Source organism: Ooceraea biroi, chromosome 5 (assembly GCF_003672135.1).
Source record: "Ooceraea biroi isolate clonal line C1 chromosome 5, Obir_v5.4, whole genome shotgun sequence".
Taxonomy (NCBI): Eukaryota; Metazoa; Arthropoda; class Insecta; order Hymenoptera; family Formicidae; genus Ooceraea; species Ooceraea biroi.
In genome coordinates, this window is record NC_039510.1 from 10,640,495 (window position 1) to 10,659,138 (window position 18,644).

At 37.0% G+C, this 18,644-nt stretch overlaps 6 protein-coding genes and 1 long non-coding RNA gene across 11 annotated transcripts; 4 read left to right on the forward strand and 3 right to left on the reverse strand.

Moving 5' to 3' along the window:
• Positions 1-7: 7 nt before the first annotated feature.
• Positions 8-2,534, forward strand: LOC105281176. 2 transcript variants are annotated; one of them, XM_011342220.2, is made up of 4 exons: positions 63-142; positions 438-555; positions 675-1,481; positions 1,553-2,534. In XM_011342220.2, the coding sequence occupies exons 1-4, from the start codon at positions 90-92 to the stop codon at positions 1,832-1,834; spliced, it is 1,260 nt and encodes a 419-aa protein (XP_011340522.1). In that variant the 5' UTR covers positions 63-89; the 3' UTR covers positions 1,835-2,534. The 2 variants fall into 2 exon arrangements, with proteins under 2 accessions (XP_011340523.1, XP_011340522.1); XM_011342221.3 differs by lacking the exon at positions 438-555 and having other exon boundaries at positions 8-142.
• Positions 2,460-11,097, reverse strand: LOC105281177 (importin subunit alpha-7). 3 transcript variants are annotated; one of them, XM_026969693.1, is made up of 11 exons: positions 10,884-11,097; positions 10,411-10,545; positions 10,017-10,148; positions 9,737-9,871; positions 7,128-7,334; positions 6,826-7,023; positions 6,500-6,720; positions 6,105-6,368; positions 5,792-5,996; positions 5,400-5,703; positions 2,460-5,222 (listed from the first exon to the last, which is right to left on the reverse strand). In XM_026969693.1, exons 1-11 carry the CDS (start codon positions 10,986-10,988, stop codon positions 5,026-5,028), a joined length of 2,103 nt encoding a protein of 700 aa, XP_026825494.1. In that variant the 5' UTR covers positions 10,989-11,097; the 3' UTR covers positions 2,460-5,025. The 3 variants fall into 3 exon arrangements, with proteins under 3 accessions (XP_026825494.1, XP_011340525.1, XP_011340524.1); XM_011342223.3 differs by lacking the exons at positions 9,737-9,871; positions 10,017-10,148; positions 10,411-10,545; positions 10,884-11,097 and adding an exon at positions 8,612-8,767 and having other exon boundaries at positions 6,826-7,020; XM_011342222.3 differs by lacking the exons at positions 9,737-9,871; positions 10,017-10,148; positions 10,411-10,545; positions 10,884-11,097 and adding an exon at positions 8,612-8,767.
• LOC109611081 lies at positions 11,017-17,140 on the forward strand. The gene is made up of 3 exons (XR_002193410.1): positions 11,017-11,104; positions 14,562-14,565; positions 17,130-17,140. It is a non-coding gene; the product is annotated as an uncharacterized LOC109611081 (long non-coding RNA).
• LOC105281170 (probable RNA 3'-terminal phosphate cyclase-like protein) lies at positions 11,669-13,448 on the forward strand. Its single transcript, XM_011342214.3, has 6 exons — positions 11,669-11,810; positions 12,094-12,333; positions 12,414-12,580; positions 12,657-12,831; positions 12,921-13,176; positions 13,249-13,448. The coding sequence occupies exons 1-6, from the start codon at positions 11,669-11,671 to the stop codon at positions 13,391-13,393; spliced, it is 1,125 nt and encodes a 374-aa protein (XP_011340516.1). The 3' UTR covers positions 13,394-13,448.
• LOC105281171 (tRNA-specific adenosine deaminase 1) lies at positions 13,434-14,886 on the reverse strand. Of its 2 annotated transcripts, none has more exons than XM_011342215.3 (3): positions 14,192-14,886; positions 13,866-14,117; positions 13,434-13,775 (listed from the first exon to the last, which is right to left on the reverse strand). In XM_011342215.3, exons 1-3 carry the CDS (start codon positions 14,857-14,859, stop codon positions 13,493-13,495), a joined length of 1,203 nt encoding a protein of 400 aa, XP_011340517.1. In that variant the 5' UTR covers positions 14,860-14,886; the 3' UTR covers positions 13,434-13,492. The 2 variants fall into 2 exon arrangements, with proteins under 2 accessions (XP_011340517.1, XP_011340518.1); XM_011342216.3 differs by having other exon boundaries at positions 13,618-13,788.
• On the forward strand, positions 15,315-16,624 carry LOC105281172 (39S ribosomal protein L4, mitochondrial). The gene is made up of 3 exons (XM_011342217.3): positions 15,315-15,659; positions 15,816-16,224; positions 16,346-16,624. Exons 1-3 carry the CDS (start codon positions 15,339-15,341, stop codon positions 16,489-16,491), a joined length of 876 nt encoding a protein of 291 aa, XP_011340519.1. The 5' UTR covers positions 15,315-15,338; the 3' UTR covers positions 16,492-16,624.
• On the reverse strand, positions 16,500-18,094 carry LOC105281173. Its single transcript, XM_011342218.3, has 4 exons — positions 17,869-18,094; positions 17,089-17,724; positions 16,819-17,006; positions 16,500-16,735 (listed from the first exon to the last, which is right to left on the reverse strand). Exons 1-4 carry the CDS (start codon positions 17,966-17,968, stop codon positions 16,688-16,690), a joined length of 972 nt encoding a protein of 323 aa, XP_011340520.1. The 5' UTR covers positions 17,969-18,094; the 3' UTR covers positions 16,500-16,687.
• Positions 18,095-18,644: the final 550 nt, after the last annotated feature.

Genomic DNA, 18,644 nt, shown 5'->3' on the forward strand with positions numbered 1-18,644 from the left:
CGTCCCACGCGAGCGCGAGGGAGCCGTAAGTTGGCACTAGTGTGACGCATCCTCTCGAGGTATCGCGAGATCGACGGCCAGTTGAGGTTATGTCGTCGTGTGACGAGCGGGAGATGAGATCACACGCGGAATGGACAACAAGGTACCTTCACGACGGGATATTATCTGCTCCGCCCGCGAAATTCAATAGTTTCACTTCGGCCAGGAGCGCGCGAGGAATCCCGCGTTTCTTGGGAATCCCTTCTTCTCTTTCTTTTTTCTCGTTCTCTGTTTCTCTTTTTCTTCCGCCGCAATTACCTCCGCATTGCCTCCGGCGCGAGATACCACGTATATTTTGGTAGCTTGCTCGATTTTACTTGCTTATTACAATACACTACATTACAATACACTACACTGCACCATATTATATTACACAACTGCTCTCTGATACATTACAGTTACACTTCTACCAGTTTCTCTGAACACTGGAAACCGAGAAAGCGTCTACCGCTTCCATCATATATACGACGTTTAAGTACGCAACTCGATCAGCTTGACAAACGCTGTATAAATAAGGTGTATATTGAGAAACTCGCTGCGGGTTCAGATCAAATTCGATCATAAAACATAGTTTTCCAGTAGCCATATCTGCACTGTATCTGATACGTTGAGGCAAGTGACACTTTGTTTTTCAGATTCATAATTCACGAGTGATGTCTGTGCCACCTGATCCTCATGCTCGAAAGCCCATACGATTAGAAGATTGTGATAAAAGCTATGCAAGCGATGATTTTCATAAATTACATAGGAAAAGTGAGAGATCACCTGACTGGCTAGAGAGAAACACATTTGAAGATGAAGAACTATCTGTTAACGGTGATGATATTGATTATGATGGACAGATGACAAGAAGTCCTAGAAAAGCACGGAATGAGGAAATACAATCTTCTCGTGCACAAAGCCACTCCAGGACTGCCTCTCCACAAAGAAGAAAGACTCCTTCAAAAAGAGAATCAAGATACAGAGGAAGCTCCGGAAACGAGCCAGACGTGTACAGTCTCTCTTGGCTATTCACGTCTTTTATTAATATCGTGTGGCATCATCCCTTCATCAGCATAGCAATACTTTTGCTTTTCATGTGTATGCTGCGTCCAAGTATGAGCGAGAAACATGTACAACATATGGACAATCCTAATTTGCTATTGTGTAAATCCATCGAGGAAGTCAGAGCAAAGTTTCACAATCAGGAATCGGATATCTGGAATGACATCTCATCCGCGATCAACGAAATAATATCACGAACGCCCAAAGTACCTTCCATTATTTTACTGTACGCGAACGAAACGAGCACGATGAACTGCTTGGCCACGGAGATCGCGCGCGTTAGTAGCACTCTTTTACATACCGATGGTCCTATGCATTTAGATCCGAAAGACTTTGGGGATGATGCAGGTGTAATTATTAACGAGTTGAATGAAAGGCTTCCCTCAAAGAAGGTCGTGGTGAGTATGCGTGTTCCAAATATGAGAGCCATTTCTGCTAACTCGTGTACAAACAAATCAATTTCTTGCAGATAATCCGCGATATTCTGAACATCAACGCCAAAGCGATAAGAGCATTGCATAATTTGTGTGATAGGATAAATCCTTTGGTTGGAGAGGCCATTTATATTCTTACTATGCAAACAAACGGTTATGAATCGACAGAGAAACGCCTGGCCCTTGTAGAGAAGCAGATTTACCGGAAATTGTCGGAAAGCATCGATCGGGATATCTTATCGGCACTTGTAACGCGCATTACAGACGGGGCGATTGTATCCGTACAACCCGAACCGCACTTGCGATACTGTACTTGATCCATTTGCTATTGCACGCACTAGTACATATAAGGTGATATTTATGTAAATAATAAAGAATTAATTGGTAAGAGTTAAGTAATACAGATAGAAATTAATATATGATATGGAAAGTAAATACTTTGCAGTAAATTGCAGCCTTGAGACTGCTATTAATGTTGAACTATTATGTTAAACAAGGAATTACACGAGTTTCTTTGCCTTAAATATATAATAAACAGTGTTCTTTTTTAAACAACAGTCACGATTATTTATTAATTTATATTTCGATATATGTCGTGAGAATTAATCATTTAAAGTTTTGTTTCTCTAATGCTGTGAAAGTTGCAATGTTGAATTAGAAGATTTAATTGTTTTCACATTTGGAATGATAACATTATTATTATTATTGTATTTATTTGTATAACGATATTATAATAATATGTGTGGTTCATCATGGCATTCGTAATCGAGTTTGTTATTAATTGCAAGTTAAGAAAATACATAAGATGTAGATCTGTTAATTTAACTTTATTTTGTTATGTCAATATTACACGAAATAAATTTCATTTTTAGTGAGCCTTTTTCAATTCGCAATCGCAATTTCATATTTCTATGTATATTCAAAAAATATAACGACACTGCTGTATTTAGCGATTTCACGCATATATTTCCGAATGACATATTTATTTAGCTTCAAAATAAAATACAATAATTATGATTATCTTATGTATGTGATATTCGATTTTCGTATTAATGTATCAGTCGGCCGTCCGTGTAGGATAAGTAATGTCGAATGTCGTATCCCACTCATTGCCAATTTACAAGACTTTTTGCTGCAACACGATAATCGAAATAAAATAATATTCACGATATTTACAACAAGAGAAATATAACATACGAATTAATACTATAAAATTACAAACATAAAGAAATAAAAATTTGATTGCTTAAACATTTCATATATGAATTGTAATTTCTGCATAATAAACAAACATATCTCTTTTAGTATTTTATGCGATTTCTTATTTACTTACATTATCTTGTTTCTGATTAAATACCAAGATATCTAGGTAACAAAGTATATATATACACATAAAAAAATTATTCACGTATATACAATATTATAAATATTGTCACATATAGTAAATTTTACGTGATTCCTATAAAAAGATCTCTGATATGCACTCATTATATCACATAATTAATATATAATTTTATAAGCACCAAATTTGTTCGTTAAACAGGTGTATTCTCAATACCTTTGAAATAATTTAGGCATAGCCAAGAAAGTAAATCTTAACATAACTGCAATCCTTGAATAATAACTATTTATGCACATTTCTTTCGATTTTGGTAAGCATTCTATACTGGCTTGATGCGTATGGAAAAATAAAATATAATCTCCACAGTGTTCATTCATTTAGGATCGATGTTTTCAATCTGATTTTGAGCGATGTAAAACATTTTTAAATATGGAAAATTGGTGATAAAGTGGTGAACCTATACATACGTATATGTATTAATTCGCATACTTCTTCAATAATGCAATACAGTAACACTGGTAGCTGTATTGACGTAAAATAGTACTATAATCAATATAAAAATATAATTGCAAAGAAACTATATTTCCTAAAAATTTTACGATAGACGTAAACAATGTAGATTTAGTTGGTTTACGAACACTGGTTTGGATCAGTGCCTATATATGCTCGACACACATATCTAAAACTGCTTTCGTGAAATAATTCTGTCAGATTTTATTCAGAAATATAATATGCACGACATAATTCTTTCGTTATATTCATATATTATTCAAGCAGAGTTTATAAATTGGCAACAAGAGTAACCCACAGCTGTGTACTTTGCTAAACAATGAATTAACAAAGTTCCAACTAGTGAGGTATAGTACAGTCGCTCTCCGTCATAATGATTCAAAACGGTAACTAAAAGTAAATAGTATATATATATATAGAGTTTGTGTGTGTATGTGTGTGTATAATATAGTATGGTATATCGTCAAACCTAAATAATAAATACATTTTATACAGTTACAGACTTTTTATACAGAATGTCCAAAAATCTAATATGATGTGCTGTACAATTCTCCAATATTATTCCGATATTATTATCTCATGCATAACGTAAAAGGTGGAAAATTATTGGCCGATATTTTTCGCAAAATTTAATTATACGAGATTACAAGAAATTTATTCAATACATTTGTAGATGTATTTATAACCAAGAATAAAGGGCAATTAATTATTTAATGCTGGAGTAACAAGAGAAATACAGACGTAATAACTGGAGATCAGATTTTCATGTAATCATAAAATCACGCTGCTCAATGTGTTTTTTTTGGTCTGAACACAAATATCATGCTTATATAATAAATCATGTCAACACTTTAACCAATTCTTTTAAACTGATGCCACGTTGGATTAACAGCCGGATATGACTATTGCTTCGGTTTTTAAGGGCACTCTGTATAGAATAGCCTTAAAATTACGAGATACGTATTTACAGTAAAAAAGTTGAATTGGTCATGTTTCTATCTAGTATAGTAAGGAGGTGAGTACCGCGTTGCGTAACGTTGTCCGTGTTGGCTATATAGTCGCGTACTTCAGTCATTTCAGTTAGTAGCTTGCAAAGTAGAGCAAGTTACTTTTTTCGTAAATTCTGTATCAGTCGCGCGTCAGACGAGGTATGAGTCTGTCTCGACGAATTATATCTTGATCATTTGCCTCCATTTTCTACTTAAGCGCTAAAACGTTTATGCTGATGAACTGAACGTCCCGTACTAAATACATGCAGGTATAAGTTTGCAAGTGTTCCCACGCAAATCGTTTTCAACGTTGCCTCGTCATCGTGAACGTCGTCGCAATTTGATGCAGGTTTGAAAACCATAATCATTCCTCATCGTAATGCACGACGCACTACGATCCATTTAAAACAATTATAAAAAGAAAAAAAAACATGGACAATAACGACGTATGAGGATTTTACTGTTTAATTCGATAAAGAATAGATAAGTTTTAGTCACTATTAACGTTTTTTCAATACAAATCAGCTCAAGTCACAGTGGGCAAATATATGTAAAATGTTTTCTGTCGATGTACCGATTTTAGGGATACCACAAATCCCTACAGAACAAATAATCATTAACAATTATAACAAAACAGAATTATATCCGAAAACTCAAGGGCAGCCGATTAAAATTCAAAGCCGTGCATTGATAGTTGGGAAGGATCTGGTGCAGTGAACCTGTATTCTTGCCCTTGCGAATCAATAGAGGGTACAAGTCTCGTATCTTCCTCCTCAGAGCCGAAGTACCGATCGATAATATCAAAGGCCTTGTGATAAATGTCCATGTTTTGATGAGATTGTAAGAACTCTATCTTGTCTAGGCCTGGAACGTTAAAATAATCAATTTATTTACAGATTAGTCGCAAATATTTATCATTTTTAATAGCTTTAACGGTACGGAAGTCTTCGATGTGTTTAAGATAAAATTGCTATAAACGAACTCTTCTTGGCAAAAGCTGAAGTAACAAAGCATATGCAATATATTAAACTGTTACTTTACCATAGCATTCCTCAATAAGAACTGCATAAGGATTGAGACCATTATGCATAGCTGCATCCTGCTCTCCCAAACGCAAAATATTCTCTAATCCGTTCAAAGCAACCTGGATAATCTTGGTATCCATAACGGTAAGTAGATCACACAAGGGTGGGATGCATCCTTGCATTGCGAGATATCGAATTTGATCGGGCACTCCGCCACTAGTGGCATTCGTAATTGCCCAAGCTGCTTCCTTACGTGTTTTAAATTCAGCTTTCGTTAGGATCTCAATTAAAACCGGGAAGATATTAGCGTCAATCACCGCCTAAAACAGATTCAAAGAAAAGTATCGGATATAAGATTACTGAGTAAAAATGTTGTTTTGCTCTATCGAAAGAAGGTTGGTAACGTACTTGTATCTGCTGATGATTACCGGCAGTGATATTAGAGATTGTCCAACAAGCCTCTTTGCGAACACTTTCTCGCGGTGAACTTAAAAGGTGCAATAGACGCGGCAATGCCGAACAATTCAACACAACTTGAGTTTGCAAATCGTCTCCCGTAACAATATTTCCCACCGCACGTAGGGCAGCACTTATCACATTATTCTGTTCATGTCTGGAAAGAAAATGTTTGCGAATTAACACAGCATATTATTATTAATCAAATAGCATTGTTTTTTTTTTAGTATAATACATAAATTGTCTTGTATAAATTCGAACGTACGTGAGAAGATCCACAAGACGTTTACAAACGCCAGCGTCAATAACAGCTTGTATCTTGTCGTTTGGACCGTCGCTCAGATACGACAAGGCCCAGCACGCATCGGCGAGTACATCGAAATCGGTATGATTCAGAAGATTCGCCAGCACTGGCAGGCATGGGGCAACTTTCGCAAAGTCGGGTGTTGGATTCTTTCCTCGACAAAGATTTGACAGTGCCCAGACCGCGTTGCGAGTCATCGAGAGCCGTGGTTCCTTCGAAAGCAGTCTGCCAAATAGCGCGGTTTACATTAGTTGAAGCATCGAGTGCACGTATTACGTAATTTTATATCGAAGAGAGAGAAGTTACATCGATAAGTAATAATAGGTAAATGAAACTGTAAATATAAAAATACATACTGGAGCAGTGGAGTAAGAATACCGTTGGCTAATACATGGTCTCTACACTCAGGACTGTCTCCAGCGATATTGCCCAACGCCCAGACAGCTTGCTCCTGTACATCTTCATACATAGAACCGAGCAAGGATATGAAAGTGGGTACAGCTCCTGCATCTATCACTATACGTGTTTGTTGAGATGTACCGCTCGCTATGTTTGTCAATGCCCAGGCTGCTTCAAACTAATAAATAATACACACTGTCACTCAATCATATCTTATATTCTTATGATACATAACAAGAGGATAAAATTAATTCTTATATTTATGTAAATAACCCGTGCTAACCTGTAGAGTGCAATTCGTATTATTTTTGAGAAATTCGACGAACTGTGGTACAATTCCTGTTTGAATCACTTCGTTTATGGGAGGATTCGGCTCCCTTGATAATAGTTTTCTAAATTTCTGCGTGGCTGCCAATTGATCTTGTATGTTGGGACTATATAATGCATCTACCATTTCAGATGTTATAATACCGGGGGACTGCTAGAATACAAGTGTTTCATGTAAGAGGTAAAGTTATATTAGAAATTGTAGGCTATATGTATATGTATATATATGCAAACAGTAGAAATATGCAATACTATTACCGATTGTGCAGGAAGTGAATAATCATCAGTGGATGTAACATTGTCCTCGTCCGCAACAATGTTTGGAACATTGCGGCGTTTTGATAATTGCTGCTCACGTTTCTGTTTTCTTAACTGAACGCCTTCTTCTTCCCTACGCCTCCGTAACTCTTGTGAATCTAAACCTACGTTTTTATAACGATGTTTATGTGTGGGTCCAGTTGACATCTAAAATATGACATGTGAACTACATATTTTTATTGAATTGAAAATATCTTGCAGTACTATCTTCATTTATTAAATTTGAGGATTTATTATAAACCATCCAACATGATATTCATAACTTCAAAATAATTTTTACATATTTATTGAAATTATATTATTTTAATTACAATAAATCCTTGATGCCTCAGAACTTTTTTTTAAAAAGTTATATACACAATTTTCCTAAAAACAGTACACTGCACAATTGTATCATATTTTTCATTAATGTCTATATAAATATAAATATAAAACATATCAATGTAAAAATGTAATTATATGTTGTTTTTAGAATAGAGAGAATATTTTGGAAAATAATTATAATATTCTATTCCATACTCTCACAGTAATAACACAAATGTTTAATAAAAAATTACAATATTTTCAAACTTTTGCACAAATACTTTTTTAAAAGTAATATAAATAGCCAATCAGCTAAATAGTTGCCACAAACATATCTGTTATGTGAAAGTTTTATGCAAGTTATGATACTTTTGTGCCAACAATGTTTTCACAAATTATATAAAGAACAACTATATTTAAATTCCTAAAAATTTGACAACTCTCTCAAGATTTATATATTGGGCGTGTAAACAATACCAGTAAAATGTTTAAACAAAAAAGACAGCTGATCTTTGCATTTTCTCCTCCTTGTTTAAAAATACCTTCAAAACACGCGCGCGCACTGGCGCGTGTGTGCATGTATGCGCCTGCATCAGCCATCGTATAAATGTGCATAGGCAATACAAAGGCAAGCAGTAAAAATAACGATACACGAAACGAAGCCTGTTTCGCTACAGATAACGTATTTTCAGGTACAGGGATACGAAGAAAAATTCGAAGGATGTCAGTAGCCCTGCTACTCGATTACTCGAGTAACGCCGTTATCGATATTCGACTCCTCCGATTTCATTTGACAATGGGTCTCGCACGAGGGTTAGGAGTAAATCGACGATACGGTAGCCCGAGCGGAGGATACGTTCCGGACGGGTACCAGAGACGTCTCGTATACGCGGCAGTGTCGAAAGCGCACGCGACTGCGTCGCTGCCATTACGGCGCGGCGCCGATTTCCACACACGATCGGCCGCTTTGGACATTTTGGCACGTACACGGCCGCAGTGACATTGGCCTGGAATCTCTCGATCCTTCGGCACACGGAGCGCGCACGCCGCGACTCGCCCACGGAACGGACCGTGCATCGTGCGGACTCTTAACGCGATCGAGGAATATTTACGGTACTTACGGTTTTCAAAGCAAATTCGAGCCGATGAGTCAGACGCAAAAGATCATAAGAGCAACGCAAGCCCAGGCACCGCCGCGATCCTCTTTCCCCACCGTGAACTACTGCTAGTCCGGATACTCCGGGTCGGAAAGCCTCGCTCGCACGCCCGCGACGCGCAAGGAATCACGGGTTTCCCAGCCGCCGCATGCGGCGCGCTGATTGGTCGAGACAGTCGAACGCGCCTCACCACGTTTCTGCTGCGCGAAATGCCGAGTGCCGTCAGTGCCAATGTGCTAGTGCATCAATCGAGCGCAATTTTCTCTCGACGGAAATAATAATGTCAGATTTAAGGACAGAATTTGTATTACGAAAGCAAGAATTGCTGTTTGATTACGTAGGTTATATATTAATAATAGATATTTAGTTTTAGGCGGATTCAAATACGGCGCCGCAAGACTTGCGTATAAGTTGAGCATTTCCGGAAACAGTTAATTTTATACAGGGTGTTCGGTAAAGTTTCATCGCTCGTATCGAGATAAGATCAGGCTGAAAAGTCCTCCGAAGCTGTTTGGAATTATCAAATTATTTAAAATAAAAAAAAGTTTAGATATTATTCTGACGAGTTTTTATTTCATACGAATCTTGTCTCGAGACTTATCATTGTTGAAGATTGTAAAAGTCTGTGCAAATTAATTCTTAATACAGTTTTGCATTGAAAGTTTGCTAAGCGAGTTCGCACGGACTTTCCAGTTGATCCAACATATAATTTTTTTTATATAGATTAGACGTTATTTTTACATTTATTAGATTATTATGGTTTATTGGGCTCGTACAATTTTTGTAAAGGTATCTTTTAGTCGCCTAAGATATGTTATCTTCCAAGACATATTATAACTAAAAACTGTTGCATAGGAATGAATCCCAAGAGCATTTCCCAATCCATAGCACGGTACAAAAAAATATGAACTGAAAACTCAATGCCGTATCACAATAGTTCCATCATTTGGAACGTGCAGTTGCTAAGATTGAAATTTAGAGACCGTTAACAGTAGAAATTAAATAAATGAAGAGAAGCAAAATAATATCATTTTAAACTTTGATGCGATCTGCCAGGGAGCAAGATAGGCCAGTGTTATCCGGTTCAACATTAAGCTCCTTCACAGTTCCATCTTCAACGACCATGGAATAGCGTTTGCTACGTTTGCCACCTAAAACCTGCAGGTCCACAGCAAGATCCATAGCATCTGTAAAATCTGCCTTAGGATCAGCCAGCATCCGTACCTAGCAACAAAACTGACTTGTTGAAGAAAAATGATAAAAGACAAAACTCTAATTTATAATGTAATAATTAATCATGCCACAATTGAGGCTCAATCTTTTCAGTTTTCTATATAATACAATAAGTTTGATTATTAAGTGAACGTACTTTGCCTACTGCGCCATGCTCTTTGCCCCAAGCCGCCATAACAAATGGATCGTTGACACTGATGCAGAAGATCTCAGAAATCCCTTTAGCCTTCAGCTCATCTGCTTTCGCAACATAGCCAGGAAGATGGGTCTGAAAATGAACATTGATAACTAATTAATCATACTTAACAAAACAACACTGGACATACTATACCAAAAGATTTTTTAATTTTATACAATTTAATTTTATTATTATTATACGATTGCAAGTTTAAATGAAGGATATGGATATAAGAAATAAAGTTTCAAAAATTATATGTAGAAAGAATTCAATTTCATTTAATATTGAGATGTAAAACCAAATTTGTCAGGAGCCTGAGAAGTTATTAACTTGGAAACAAGAATTTTCTTACCTTCGAACAACCAGGAGTAAATGCACCTGGTACACCAAATATAATTATCTTTTTTCCAGCCGCAGCTTGCGCCAGATTCACTTTGTCGGCTGGTGTGTTCTCACACAGGTCCGCAGTAGGCAGTTTATCTCCAACCTTGAAAAAAAGATAATGTTTTGCCTCTAAATAAGGAATATCATAAATATATATTATGTGACAATATTAATATGTATTTATTCGAATCCAAGAAACTCACGAATACGAATACAACAGGCAACCAAAACTAATGAAACAAAAATATTCAATATTATCGTTGTAATAACAATCAATTATATTCTCTTCTTTGATAATCATCAACGATTAATAATGATCAATGATTTGTCATTACTACCTAGACTGGTCTAGGTCACGTACCCTTCTATAATGCGAAAGCATGAAAGCATGATAAACATTGGTGAATCGTTGCTAAAATAATCAGACGGAAAAATACTTACGGCGATGACCATGTTTCGCGATGACACGTGCAAATCTCGTGAAAAACAACTGAATGTTGACCGTCGCGAGTTGACGGAAACAATGCGACTCAATAACTGACTCATGTATGCGCGAATCCACCTATTCCGTGCGCCTCGGTCCACCAGCAAAATGCGATTCGTAGTATTCGTACCGGTACTAGGAATCGGTGGGTACAGCTGATGCACTGTAGCCTTATTACGTAATTTCGCGGTTCGTCTTTTTACTCAGCGCGCGTTTTGTCGGTTCTACTACATTCGATAAATACTAATTAATCATTTTCAGAATAATCCTATTAAATTAAAACCAATTTTCATAAGTTTGTACGTAAAGTTGGAAGTAAATTTGATATTAATATTTTGACCCTTTTGGTAGCAAAGGATGTCGATAGGCGATTTGAAAAACGTTTGCTGTTATTGATAAGCGGATTCATTTTCAGTGTTCCTTTTTAAAGAAATTTAATTTTAATTTTCTTTCTTTTTTTTCGAGAGGAGATTTATCAGCTGCTCGATCGATGAAGAAAAGTATTAGAAACTGATGGAGAATATTTCTAAGATTGACGCATTTATTATTTTTTTATAAATAAAGGCTCAATTTCTTTAAAAAGCACCAAATTAATTTGCACCTGTTATATTCGTCGTCGCAACAGCTACTGTCGCACCGTCTACCAGCTAACGCAACGCAAGAGTTTGAATCTGAAGTCTGAACAGCAGTAAATAATGAAGTGTAACACGTGGTGATTTGTTATGTTTTGTAATTTTCAAAAATGTCAATCAATATAAGGAATAATGTACTTACGTACGAAGGCAGCAATTACTTCAGATATCGTTTAATACTGTCCACATTATCCGGAAAACCAGTAAAAATTATAGATATCAGGACCAAGGATAATGATCCCGGCCTTAGAGGTTAGATTAGTAAATCAATATTTATTGATGATCACATAATTGATATTGAGAGTAATTGAAATAAATCAGGTTATTAAAGTAATCCTTAATGTTGGAAATTTGTCAAGTTAAAAATTCCTAACAAGTATAATAAAATTTAAACTATAATAAATAAAATTTACTAGTCAAAGATTTTCGTATGTTAATGATTAAAATTCTATATTGTTTATTAATATTTACTATATTAATATATAATACTATATTGCATATGTACTTGTTTAACGACGAAAACTATTTATGGCAGAATACGAGATCAGTTTTGTTCGCTTATTGGACAAAGTTACAAATGGCACGAAGATTGAGCTAAACGAGACTGGTACTAGCATATATTACACTCCTGGCTTACTAAATGGTGGCGAATTGGAACATGACTGCAGCTTACAAAGAGGCATTGGGTATTACTTGGAAGGAATTATGATGCTTGCTCCATTTTGCAAAACGCCTCTTAATCTGAAGCTCAGAGGAGTGACTAATAACACTATAGGTACTATATATAACATTAATATAAAATATATATATTAAAGTCTAGCATTCAACAATAGTAATTTGTGTCATTATTACAAGATCCATCGGTGGACAGAATTCAGACGGCTGGTATACCGATACTGAAAAAATTCCTAGCGGGCGACAATGAAGTTACGCTAACCATTCACAAAAGAGGAGTAGCACCTCTGGGAGGTGGAGAAGTACACTTTAAATGCCCCGTCAGTCGTAATCTTCGAACGGTTCAGGTATTCATTAGTTTTCCACATGTAGTACAGTTCTGTAATGATTCGTGTTGCTGATTCTTTTCTTAAATACGTGCAGTTGGAAAACAGTGGTATGGTAAAGCGTATTCGAGGTACCGCCTGCAGCGTAAGAGTCTCTCCGGCAATTGCTAATCGCATCGTTGAATCAGCGAAAGGCGTTCTCCTGAAATTTTTACCAGATGTATATATTTATACAGATCACTCTAAGGGAGCCGCCGGTGGAAAGTCACCAGGTATAAATGTGTGCCATATATATCTGCCATTTTGCTGTTGCAGCTTATTCGTTGTGCCATATCAATTTTTTTCAATCGTAATCCGTTAGGCTTTGGCGTTACCCTGACAGCGGAAACTACGAAGGACGTGTTCTTTAGCGGACAGGCATTTTCGCCATTAATGACGACGGGTTCGCTGCCGTGCGTACCCGAAGATCTTGGCAAAGAGGCCGCAATGAGACTTTTAGATGAAATTTACAGAAACGGATGTGTAGACTCTGTTTTCCAAAGCATGACTGCAGCATTTATGGCTCTTGGCAAAAAGGATGTTTCTAGAGCCATAGTAGGACCGTTAACTCCAGCCACGTGAGTACTCACGTTTTCCTATTTACACAACATGGAAAAGGAACTAGAAATTGTTACTGTAAAATTTTTCAGGATGCAATTTTTACGTGATTTACGAGACTTCTTCGGGGTTACGTTCAAAGTGGAACACGTGCGGGAAGAAGATGAAGTATTACCACAAGTACGGTTAATTTGTTTGGGTATAGGTTACACTAACATGAATAAACGAGCTCTATAAATATCTTTTGTAATTGTAAATAGATTTTGTATTAAATATATATAGTACAATAACAGCGATTTATTTATTTATTTACAATATAAAATATGCTTAAAAGTATCATATCAGAGAAAAATTTCGCGAATGCATCGATTTACGTGGCCAGTTACGGAATAACTCAAGTTTCAATCGTTCCCATTTATCTGTATAAACTATTGACCATTGCTTCCAGTCGTAATACATGATTTTTTTGGGGTGTCTTATTTCATTGCGATAATCCTGATATTTGTCCAAGATTTGCAGGAAGGCTTGCAAGAGCATTTGTCTACTTACGAGCAAGCTACTGCCTTTTCTCTTTTTCGTTGCTCCCTGTTTTCTGCCTGCAACTGCCACTTCTAATGTGCTGTATATAAAATCTGAGATTTACAAATCGTATAAAAAACCAACAGTGTTAATGTAAAAATTATAGTATTAGAAATAATATTTGTAATACCTGTTTCTCACGGCGCACCATATGATACTTGCTGGACAGGGATGCGATCTCTCTTCTCCCTTCTTGTGCACAAAGGCGATTTTAGCTTGAAAAATGTTGGGTTTATCTGTCTCACTGTTGAATCTTTTGTACAGTCCACGTTCCATCGCGTCCAAAGAGAAAGGACAGTCACCTCCAATCGTAATGCTCTCCAGTTTTATCGGTGGTATCAATAACGATAGAAGAGATCCTTGTAAACCAAGAACGAGCCACCTTCAGCATAGACCTTGTCAATTGATGAATATAACATAATATCTCTCTATTTGTAATTATAGTTTGTAACTTACCTTGCTATCTTATCAGAACAAGACAAACTGCTTGTAGGATCCCCTCTGCCTGGTTTAGTGCGCAAAGGACCCACAATGTGATAATTGACGCCGGGTAAGTGAGGATCTCGTGTCTCCTCTTCTTTAACACATTTCGCCCCTGTCCTGTATATATCTTTGTACGATTCGGCGATTATACATCCATTAATATCCTCATCGATCCGTCTGATCTTCGATGGAGGTGCATCGTTACACGTTTCTTCTTTGGGAAAAATGGAGCAATCGCCACAAGGCGTCTGACTTGAGAAAAAGTGGAAGGAAATGTCGCTGTTTAATTCTATTTTATTTTTGCTGTTCCGTGAGAAAACTGCACTCCCAGAACCACTCAGAGCCATGTCAATCTGATCGTACAAGTAGCGTACAAATGCGCGCCTGGCTAACACCTCCGCATGAGAATCGCTTAATCGAGAGCCCCTCTCTTCTGGAGTGCTGTTTATTAATTCTGATTCTCCTAAGCATTTTGTCCCAGTAGCGAGTGCCACCAGACATAACGAGCCATCAGCGTTTTGCAAAATGATACCAGATAACACGGTCCACTCATGAACGCTAGGTTTACCAGTCTTCTTTAGAAAATTATATTTTTCTATGCAAAGCCTAGCTATACTGTCTGCAAGTGCACTGTCCTCCATCGCTCACTGTTTATAATTCTATTTCTGTTTGTTTTTGTTTAATGAATTAATAAGATAAGACAGGTAGATTATATATTAAAGTTAATACAGTTTTTATTATACTACGCGTAATTTAGTCTATTCATCAAGATCTTTATTTTTAAATATTTGTTTTATAAAACATAGGTCGGTTGATGTTCTAATAATTATTAGACGTCCACATGGTGATATATATTGGTCAGCATATAATTAATTTATAAATCTTCCTGTATCTTCTTTATATCCATGTCTGAGCGTTTGATATAAATTTGTTCACTGATGTATAATATATTTTACATTACATGCCAGAGTACAAAATAGTCATTAGGTTAGGTTATCTTGTAACCCAACTTTCCTCCATTTCTTATAACAAACCACTAAAGATAGGTTATGCAGTCATATGGATTTCAAAGGAAAGACACGCAGATAAAGGTTGAATAAAATTGACTGTTCTGAATAAGATGTCGGTGATACTTGGCAGAGCTATTAACAACTTGCAACGAGTTACTCGTCAAGCGTTGAGATATTGCACGGCGGTCGAAAATCAAACGAAGATTGAAGCTCAAACGAAAATCGAAGATGTGCCGATTATATCCAGCCCACAGTACGACGACAGGGACACTTTGTATCAAAAGGTTCGGCAAGCGTGGCTGGAAAATTTAGATACTCTGAAAGAAAAGAAACTGGGTTTGGTCACTTTGCATCCAAAAGTTTACGCAACTACACCCCGTATCGATATCATTCACCAGAACGTGAGGTGGCAAAAACTGTATCGCTTTGTGGTGGGTACATTTTCTACCGTGCAGCACGTTTCGTGTTAAATTATATATATATATATATATAAATTTTGATAAATATATATAAATATAAATATAAATGAATATATATATATATATAACAATTGTACATGCTTTATTACGCTTTTCTGCTATGTGTAGAGCTACGCGCACACGAAAACTCGTGCCGAGTGTAGAGGTGGTGGCAGAAAACCTTGGCCGCAGAAAGGTACAGGACGGGCTCGGCATGGAAGTATACGCAGTCCACTGTGGAAAGGCGGTGGAATAGCGCATGGACCTCGCTCCCCCACGCCGCATTTTTTCATGTTGCCATTTCACAAGCGTGTACTGGGCCTTACGTCGACACTGTCCGCAAAACTTGCCCAGGACGATTTACACGTAGTAAACTCGTTAGAAATCCCGACAGCGGAGCCTTCCTATATAGAGCAGCTAATAGAGGAGAGGAACTGGGGTCCGTCAGTTCTCTTTGTAGATAGCTACGATATTATGCCCGAGAACATCACGTTAGCCACTGATCAGATTAAGCATGTGAATCTGATGCCTGTTTATGGTGAGTACAGTGAGGCAGTATCACGTGTATCACATTATGTATTTCCATATTTAATTTTGGATATATGAATGTTATATATTTGAGTAATTCAGTGTTAAAATAATTTCTCTTGCACACATAGGTCTGAACGTGTACAGTATGCTGAAACACAATACTCTAGTGTTGACAGAGGCAGCAGCCAGATTGATAGAAGAGAAACTGCTTTTCCAGTTACGCAGAGCCGATATACATCTTATAGCAAAACCATTCAAAGTTAATCAGAAGTGAAAGAACGATTTTTAATGCAACTGAAAACTTATGTTGTATTATTGGTTATACATATGTACAAGTTGCTTATATACACATTTTAAATGCCTGTATTGCTTAAGAATATTTAGTATCATTAAAACGATCGTCACATGAAATATAATCTAATTATTGTCACGTCGATTGCATCACTCTTCTGTACGTCTCAAGGTTATTGTCATTTCTTCTTTAGTATCGGCATGCTCGCAAACTTTTTTGTAAGTGGCTGGAATTAAAATAATATTTTAAATAACTTGAAAAGTATTTCGCACCGTTTTTTATCATAAATTTCACAATCGCAAATCATACCATGGGATGTGGGTCTACGCCAAGCATCTTTTCGCGCACGGCCCATCTAACTTTGGAATGTTTCGCTTCTCCAGGGAAAGATATCTGCTTCCACTCCTGTTGATACTTCTGATAAAGAGCAACCGGGTCACACTTTTTATTAACTACATTCCTTTGTGCTTCCGGTTGTAACCTCCATGGTCGAATAACTAAACATATAAAGATCAGATCGCTTGCGACTTCTAAAATCTCTAATAAATCATGCACAGTTATGCATTATATATAACTTACAAGATTTATGTGCAGAATTGACGGACGATCTTGCGGATAAGGTACTCTGCGTGCGCACGTGTCCAGTTGGCTCCGACGTAACACTTTTTGATCGCGGTCTGCTCGTATCACTCGATGTAACAGGCTCGTTTGGCGAATGATCACGTACCGAAGTTACCGGCTTGATCTGTTCTTCTACTCTCAGGCTATGTTTATACTTTTCTGTCAAATGGCTACTCTTGGCTGAATGAGGAACATTCTGCCTGCTCTCAGTTTTTGATCGGCTGACAGGATAACACCTGTCATCGAGATGATGCTGTCTGCAATGGATTCTGTCCGATTCTGCTACCTGAGTAACATCTTTCTTGTGGTGTCCTGCTGACGGTTTGTCATCTGACTGTGCAGCAGCAGTTCTGATATGCTTCCGTACTTCTTCATCTTCCTTCGAAATGCACCTTATTCTAACTTTTACCAACGATTCGTTGTTGAAGGAATTTAAAAATTCGGAAGAAACGACATTGGTCGAGGAGCAATCTCCATCGCGATGTTCTTGAGCTTCTCTGATCACGGCCTGCTGCTTGCTAATTATCTTTGCTTTAATTTCTTCTCTTCGTTGCTGCCTCTCACGTTCCTTTATTTTTCTATACGTCTTTAAATCTGAAAAGAAAGTAGGAGCATATTGATTTTTCAATGAGTCACTTCAGAAAAGATTATTAATTTTATCGAGATAATAATAACAATAATAATACTTTCGATCATAGTGGGTAAACAAACTGTGAACAGGTATCGTAACGCAATTACCTTTCATAAAAGCTTTTAATTGAGCAGCAGTAATGCCAACGAAACCAAGCGAATTCAGGAGAACGAGAACCTCTCGCGGATCGTCTTTAATTTCGGACATGATTGAATCTTAATTCACTAATAAATAATAAACAGATTCGAATTATCGTACGTGCGTATGCGGCAGCTCTTTCAAATAAAGAAACGTTATGTTGGACTCGTGTGTCATGAAATAAAAATATCTAGATAAGCGTCGCATTTCCTTCTCAACATATTTGCACGGATTAATGAATTAGTAAATGGCACATGTACTTCATATATGTATATTTATAAACTTTTGTAAAGAGTCTGATTTTGTAATTCTTAAAAATTTATATCATTGTGTAAGTGCGTTCCGCGTATCGGCGCGCGGACCAAGAGGTAGATCCCTTATTTCATTTTTATCTCGCTAGGATTCTACTGTCGCTCCTGCGATCGCCTCTCTAATGTATTTCACTTTGGTTCTTGCCTTTAGATCCTCGCTAGAGAACCAATTATATTAAACGCTCACACAACGGTCGTGTTTCCTGAACGCACCCTTAGGGCGCAGTCCCATGGTGCGGAATGTGCGCAATGCGGAATTGGCGGAACGCTCGTGATTGGTTCGATCATTGTTACGTTCGTTCCGCCGATTTCTTTCCGCACATTTTCATTTTACTGCGGAATTACGTTACCAGTTACCAGTGGAAAAAGGCAAAATGATTTTTAATTTGTTTTTGCAAAAATATATGGTAAATAGTATTGTCAGTAAATGGCTT